The 7,829-nt window shown below is 38.5% G+C and overlaps 1 protein-coding gene and 1 non-coding gene across 2 annotated transcripts; both read left to right on the top strand.

Moving 5' to 3' along the window:
- The first annotated feature begins 290 nt into the window (after positions 1-290).
- On the top strand, positions 291-362 carry trnae-cuc (transfer RNA glutamic acid (anticodon CUC)). The gene has a single exon. It is a non-coding gene; the product is annotated as a tRNA-Glu (tRNA).
- Positions 363-873: 511 nt separating this feature from the next.
- On the top strand, positions 874-6,484 carry dapk3 (death-associated protein kinase 3). The gene is made up of 9 exons (XM_077724532.1): positions 874-1,041; positions 1,652-1,773; positions 2,457-2,817; positions 3,470-3,599; positions 3,675-3,723; positions 4,607-4,633; positions 4,716-4,868; positions 4,939-4,984; positions 5,796-6,484. The coding sequence occupies exons 2-9, from the start codon at positions 1,712-1,714 to the stop codon at positions 6,324-6,326; spliced, it is 1,359 nt and encodes a 452-aa protein (XP_077580658.1). The 5' UTR covers positions 874-1,041; positions 1,652-1,711; the 3' UTR covers positions 6,327-6,484.
- Positions 6,485-7,829: the final 1,345 nt, after the last annotated feature.

The following is a 7,829-nucleotide window of genomic DNA, read 5'->3' as shown; positions in this document are numbered from 1 at the left end:
AAAGTGGTAAGATTTTGTTTAAATATAGCATTTTTGGAGTGTGTTAGATCATGGGCAAAATGTAAACAAAAGCCAGATTTGCCAATAAGTGGGGAGCTGATTTTGGGGGACATATTTTTACTATTGCTGATGCTATTTTTTAGAATGTAGATATTCTAAATTGTTGGTCCTTCCTTATGTTATTAATTCCCATTTTCACATCAACTGAAATTACCTGTCATAATATATAGTTGCATACGTATGTTATTTCTTTTAGTATAAAAAGGTAAGTCTTACATGCAGCTACCGTGTCCCTGGTGGTCTAGTGGTTAGGATTCGGCGCTCTCACCGCCGCGGCCCGGGTTCGATTCCCGGTCAGGGAACTTCTTTTTTACACGTTACAAACTGACTTTAATTATGTAACAGGATCATGATATATAGCAACAGGTAAATTAACACTATTGACATTTTTAAATACATTGACGTATTGGAATTGACAGCGATAGCCTGTTAGCCATGCCAATTCAAATTCATTTGATCTCTTATGACTTTTAGTAGCATTGAATAAGTTCATGAGTGTTATGAGTGCCTTAATGATGTATATCTGTGAGTTTGGACACAATTGAAAATTAGTGAAGCCTCTTAAGTGCGTCTGCGTCGCGTCCTCTTGACTCACTGCGGCAAGTTCAAACTCGCGATGACGTCAATCCATATGTTTTCCCTTCTGGCACGTATTTACCTAAAATGATAGCTCACGGTAGTCCCGGAACTTGGCAGAAATAGTTCTTCAAGATAAGACACGTTGAAAGAAGAATTTCACCAGTTTGAGAATATTTCGAAACTCCTTTCATTCTTTCTAATAAAACGCGTTAACTGCTCATATTTTATGTCTATTTTTGATTAAATTTGCCCACTATGCGAGCTACCACACACTTGCTGACGACATTTATTCTGGTGAACACAAACGGAAGTCCCGCGGGTGTTTGTCTCCTCATTCGGTTACAATCCTACACAGTCGGATAGTTTGGAGCAGAATGCGGCACTCTTGGGTCCAGTAGTACGGTAAGTACTTTATCTTTAAAAAAAAACATTTTTCTAACCCAAAGTTAAACTTTATTCAGCTTTTCCAACGACTGAGAAAGTAGCATTTTAACAGCAATTGGTTTAACAAAGCTAGCTTTTCAGCTAAGCTAACTACCGTCTCGAATGCCGACTATTTTTTCTCCCAGTTGCGTTTCCTACACTAAATGTTCTTTTCTCGTCACCTATTTAGTATCTTAGACTAATTATCACACTTTTCTCATGCGTGTTGTTCTTACGCATTTTTGCATTCGTATGGTAAAGCGCGAATGACTCAATTTGGCGTTAAATCAACGCTGTTTTAAGGGTGTTCCTTTTGAGTAAGTGAGAAAACTCTTAAAATGTCCGCAAGCTAAGTCAGAAAAGAGCTAAAATGTCCGCACGTTAAACCCCTTTAATTTCGAGTAATTGTCAAGCAGATGATGTCAGTAAGACTGGAATGCAGGGGGGCTCTCTGACATCACCCTCAACACTGTTGTCCAAATAAGGAGGAAAGGGAAGAAGAAAAAACATGTGATGCTAATTTGGATGTTGCTTTGCCTCGGGACCCTTTTTTTCGTAGTTTTACCAATTAAATGTAATGTGTTTGCAGTGGAAAACGCTAACACACACTAAAAAAAGTGCTGCCAGGACAGCGGTCGGTCGAGACGTCATGGCTGGCTTCAGGCAAGAGGACGTGGAGGTGCACTATGAAATGGGAGAAGAACTGGGCAGGTATGTAGTCTATATAAAATGTCCACTACAGTATTAAAGTACGACTAAAAATAGGCATCCGGGCTTTAGGAAAACTTATTGTGTTACTATATTTGAGTGGCAAATGCGTCATGTATTTTGTTTAACAACCAAGTCATGTAAGGCCTGTTGCACATTAAATGAATCATGCTAATTTGACCAAAACTGAACAATTGCTAACAAATTGCGTGACAATTACAGGCAATTGACCCTTTGCATGCATATGAATTATTTGTTTATAGACCCAAATGTACTGAATTCCTTTTTAAAAAAAACTCAATGGAGCACAAGAATAAGACTATTGTACATGTAATAGTATTTTCCAGGGGTGGGGAACATGTGGCTCGCGGGCCACATGCGGCTCTGTGCCAAAAAGAATGTGGATTTTTGCTTATTTTTTGTACATACTGTGTTTTTTTTATCTCGTTTCATGTTCGTCTTATTTTTATTCGTAAAACAAAAATTTACTTGTATTTAAAAACAAATTATTTGGCAGGTTTTTTCCTCGCATATAGGCCATATTTCTTGCTAAAAAACGACTCAAGTCGAGGGTATGGCTTATAAAAAAATATTTTGACGTGTATGAATAAAATTTTAGGAAAAAATATGACACCGCCCCTTTAAAAGGATCATCCTCAGTCATCTTCTGCCGATTCTCCCCCTAGCGGCCAGTTTGCCATCGTGCGCAAGTGCAAAGAGAAGAGCTCGGGCTCCGAGTACGCCGCCAAGTTCATCAAAAAGCGCCGCCTGTCGTCCAGCCGGCGTGGCGTGAGTCGCGAAGAGATCGAGCGCGAGGTCAACATCCTCGGCGAGATCCAACACAGCAACATCATCACGCTACACGACATCTTCGAAAACAAGACCGACGTCATCCTCATCCTGGAGCTGGTGTCGGGAGGGGAACTCTTTGACTTCCTGGCCGAAAAGGAGTCGCTGAGCGAGGAGGAGGCCACGCAATTCCTCAAGCAGATCCTGGACGGAGTGCACTACCTGCACTCCAAACGCATCGCGCACTTTGACCTTAAGGTATGGACGCCAGAACTTTGGATCTCTGTCAATTCTATGGTATTTTAAGGCACTTACAGGTTACTTTCTATACATTTTTCAGCCATTTCCAGGTTATTTCTTTTGTTTTGGGGGGATTTTAAGGATCCTTATTTAATTCAGTGGCTGTCATTGCCAGCAGGGGGCGCAAGAACGATTAGCCCATAAGAAATTGAGCAAAGTGCGATACATACAGCTAAAAATGTGAAAATCCACTCTGAAACCACTCTTTTATAGTTATTATAGGGCTGAACCATGTTTGGTGTATATTAACCGCAATATTTGAGGGATTACTTTAGTAATCTTACTCCTATCATTCACAGAACTCGCTAAATTCTAGTTTTAAAGCGCCCGTGTAGAAAAAAATAATAATTTAATACTGTGTGCCCAGTATGAATAAGTCAGTCAGATAACTACATGTGGGCCGGATCAGACCCCCATACCGGCACGCTTCCGGCCCGCGGGCCTTATGTTTGACACCACTGGTTTTTCAGGGTTTATGGTAGTCCTTTTTAGAAATGTTTGGGTTGACTTATCTGAATTAAAATGGACCAAAAAAGTGAAAAATCATTAGTCTTGTACAAATGTTACATTTCTTATTTGAATGAGTTCTTAACATTGTTTTGTTTTCCAGCCGGAGAACATCATGCTACTGGACAAGAACGTTCCCAATCCCAGGATAAAACTCATCGACTTTGGTATCGCACATCAGATTAAAGCCGGCAATGAGTTTAAAAACATTTTTGGAACCCCCGAGTTTGTAGGTAGGTCCACGCCCACGTTTTTGTGGTCTCCCCATCTGCTTCACATTCACATCTTCATTCCTCTACGCTTCGCAGCTCCAGAAATAGTCAACTATGAACCACTTGGATTGGAGGCTGACATGTGGTAAGACACTAACCTTCTTTACACTCTTTCAAAACTCTTCAATATGGACAATATGGAGCATTTTATGAGGACGGGGTTGATGGTTTTATTGTTGTTTGAGCAACTTGTATTGGATTTACAGTCTTTTTTGGGGGGGTAAGTACATGTGCATAACTTTTTTTGGGAGGTATGATTTACATCTTTTTGAAACTGAACTAGCCTTATGGGATTAGAATTTTATACACCCGCAACAATTTATATTATTTTAGTATCGTTTTGTTCAGATTTATGGGATTTATGATCTTTTTATAACCCGTGCTAACTCTGAAGGGATTCAAACAATTCTAAAATGGGGCTTGTTTTGGTAGATTTATGATTTTCTTTCAAAACTAGTTCTACAGAATTTTGGTATAGTCTGGCCTTTATCTATTTAATCGTTAAAGGGAGTTACAACTTTTGTCAATTTATGTATTACAGGAGTTTTCAAAAAAGTTTTTTAAAAAACTAAATTTTTGATCAAAAAAAGTATTTTTTTTAAAAAAACTACATTTTTGATCAAAAGAGTCGTTTAAAAAAAAAAAAAAACTACATTTTTAAACAAAAAATAGACCAAAAAATAGTCTAAATAAGCCTACTAACTAAAAACAAGAGACAATTGGCCCACAAGTATTTTTCTCTGGGAGTTTAATTAATTTATTTGATTTTCTTTAAAATAAATGTCTTGTGACTCCGCCCACATAACTGAACAATTTTATTGGCCGATACAAGTGATTTCAATATTAATTTCCCTATTTAACTAACTAGTGCAACACACCCTATTACATGGGCTAGCATGGAAAGAGCTAAGCTAACCTACCTAAAAAGTTTGAGTATCATTTTTCAACTGTTTTTTGTGTTTTTGCAGGAGCATCGGCGTCATCACGTACATTCTGTAAGTGGCGTACACGGCACACGGGGGGTGACGTGCTAAGATAGGAAGCGGCTTCACCGGCGTCCAATGTTTTTATCGGCAGGTTGAGCGGCGCATCTCCGTTCCTGGGCGAAACCAAGCAGGAGACCCTGACCAACATCTCGGCCGTCAACTACGACTTTGACGAGGAATACTTTAGCAACACCAGCGAGTTGGCCAAAGATTTTATCCGACGTCTGCTCGTCAAAGATCCCAAGTGGGTGCAAACCGTCTATCAAAAATGTTTCTGTGTCATTTTGTGTGGTCTGACCGACTCGTTTTTGCAGGAAGAGAATGACCATTGACGATAGTCTTCAACATCCGTGGATTAAGGTCACCATTTTTTTTCCTTGTATTTTTAGTCTTGTACTATGCTTGACTTTTTTTTTGTTTTTATCATACAATAATAAGAGTTGTACTAGCCAATTGAATAACATATTTTTTTGCATATAGACTGCATATGTCACTCAATACGGCTTATATGCGCATAAATTAGACTTGAAATTGTAAACCTCAATGATTTTAAGGCGATTTTAATGGTGCGGCTTATATGCGAGAAAATACGGTAAATATTAATCAAAGAAATGAATTTAGATCTAATGGAAGCTAATGCAAAATAATATTGATATATTAATTTAAAAAAATGGAGATAAATGCATGTTTAAACCATTTAATAAGAGAACATATTTAGATTTTGTCAAAGCAACACGTGTATTACAGAAAATAGTCGTATGTGAGAACTATTAGTGTATATTGATATTTTTAAAAAAAATGAAAATTAAAGATTAGGTAGTAATAATAAATGAAACTTCTCCAAATAACAATAATTAAAGGGACAAAATAGCAGCATATTGATGTAAAAACTTAAATGATTGGTAAAATCTTAGACTAAAATAGGTAAATATTCATGATTAAAATACCAAATTATTTTTAAATTAAAAAATATGCAAATATTCTGAAAAAAATGCGATAAAGAAGTTAAAAATGACTTTAAACTGGAAAAACAAAAAAAAATGTCGGGACAAACTAGCTTAAATGCCACTCAATTGGACTTCACTAAAAAAACATGTATCGAATAGTAAGAATCCCAACAAATTGACCGAGAATTCCCAAAGACTGACATTTCCATCCTATCGCCATCCAGGTGATCAAGCGTCGCAACGTCCGCCAAGAGGAACGCGACAACAAACCAGAGCGCCGGCGCCTAAAAACCACCCGCCTGAAGGAGTACACCATCAAATCCCACTCCAGCATGCCACCCAACAACACCTACGTCAACTTCGAGCGCTTCTCGCAGGTCCTGGAAGAGATTGCGGCGGCCGAGCAAGGCCTACGCCAGTTGGAACGCAACCGCCGCTCCTGCCGCGACGACGTGGCGGCACTGCTGTCCATCTACGAGGAGAAGGAGGGCTGGTACAAGGAGGAGAGCCGAGGTATCTCCGGCCAACTCGGCGCCGTCCGCCAGGAACTGCAACGCACGCAGGCGCAGCGCAAGAAAAGCCAGGAGGACGCCCGTGGGGCCGCTCAGGCCGCCAACGTCCTCAAACGCAAGTTCGGGCGCTTGGAGAACCGCTATGACGCGTTAGCTGAGCAGGTGGCGCTGGAAGTGCGCTGGGTGGAGGAGTTGGTACGCTCCATTGCTGCTGATAGGGACCGGCAAGAGAGCGCCCCTTGAGGCCATTTGTTTTTTTGCTATTAATTTATTATTTTACACTTTTTTTTTTTTTTTACAGACTGTCATTTTATTTTTTTGCAGACTGTCAACATTTTTTCCCCCCAATTTTTCTGTTTATTTTTTTTATTTTTATAAACATAAGCCTTTAGTGTCAGCTATGCAATGCTCCTGCTTTCATGACTTTACTTAAAATGAACTATTTTTTCCATTTTTTTTTGTGCAAACTGTCAACTTTTTTTACATACTGTCAATTATTTTTCCCCCATTTTTTTATTTTTATGAACATAACCCTCCATTGTCAGCAATGCAATACCTCCTGCTTTCACAACTTTACTTAAAATGAAAAATTCCTATTTTTTTTATACACTTGAACATTCCATCTTTTTTTTTGCTTGAAATTCACATCCTTAACTTACTGACAAGTCTTCTTTTTCCCAAATATTTGTTGCCACTTACAGTTAAAGCAAAGTTTCAAAATATATATATATGTTATTGTTTATTTGTAATTAAGGTGTTGTCATTTAAGGGTTTTTCTTTATCTTTTCACAACTATGTTTTTGTACTATTTCTTTGTGACATTGCCCAGACATTTATTTTGAAGCATGGTTATACTGGAGAGTGTTGGGATTAACCATATTTTGCTGACAATGATAAAATGTGGCTTCTTTCAAACTAATTGTATAGATTATGCGATCACACTCCTCCTACCTGGAAGGATGGAGGTGACAAGGTGACTGCCTGCCATTGTGGGCTTTAGGCGTTATAAAAATAGACTGCTGACAGTGCCAAATGGGGACAAGCTGTTTCAAAATATCACCAGCAAAAATGATTAATGAGGTGCAAAATGTATCCTGTGAGGAGGCAAGCAACTATAACATTGACAAAGTTACTCCATCATATGTTGGAATTGCTAATATTTGAATGTTCTGTGTGCTAATATCCAAAATTATATTCATAAACCATTTATTTCTGTCTATTGGAGTTCATTCCAATGTCATTGATGCTGTGTAATATTTGCTTTTGTCCTCTGTCAAACAGGAGTAATGTGGGTTTGTGACCGTTTCAATTACTTTGCACTTGTTGGCTTCAATTCAGCTAAAATCAAAATTCAAGGTGCTTATCATTGCCTGTTTAGATATTGGCAGGATGTTTTGCTGAGAAAGCAAAGTATTGTCATGGCGACGGCAGTGGAACTGCAATTTTTCTCCCATGCTGTCAGCTTTAAATGAGTACTAAGATATATATATTTGTCTCCAAATAAAAAGTGTTAAATGGAATTTAGTAAGAGAGTAATGGGAAACTACTTGTGTATAGTACAAGAAACCCATGATGAAGCCCTTTACTCTTGGGACGTTTACGTGCACTAGGTAGGTTATATGCCCATGCACACCACATGCACGCGCGCGCGTCTATTTTCTGTACTTTATTTTTTTTCTTCAAAAACCCCTCTTGCTTCTGAAATGTAATGATTAAGTTCTTTGTTGTTATTACTTCTAAGCCAGA

The sequence above is a fragment of the Stigmatopora nigra genome, chromosome 9 (genome assembly GCF_051989575.1).
Source record: "Stigmatopora nigra isolate UIUO_SnigA chromosome 9, RoL_Snig_1.1, whole genome shotgun sequence".
Classification (NCBI taxonomy): Eukaryota; Metazoa; Chordata; class Actinopteri; order Syngnathiformes; family Syngnathidae; genus Stigmatopora; species Stigmatopora nigra.
This window is presented reverse-complemented; position numbering and strand designations above follow the sequence as displayed.

What these genes read in the sequence shown, in the direction of transcription:
- dapk3 (XM_077724532.1), top strand. Translation starts at nt 1,712, where the DNA reads ATGGCTGGCTTCAGGCAAGAGGACGTGGAGGTGCACTATGAAATGGGA. An exon ending in CTGCTCGTCAAAGATCCCAA is followed by an intron (nt 4,869 to 4,938) that starts GTGGGTGCAAAC and finishes TCGTTTTTGCAG; the next exon opens with GAAGAGAATGACCATTGACG. An exon ending in TTCAACATCCGTGGATTAAG is followed by an intron (nt 4,985 to 5,795) that starts GTCACCATTTTT and finishes ATCGCCATCCAG; the next exon opens with GTGATCAAGCGTCGCAACGT.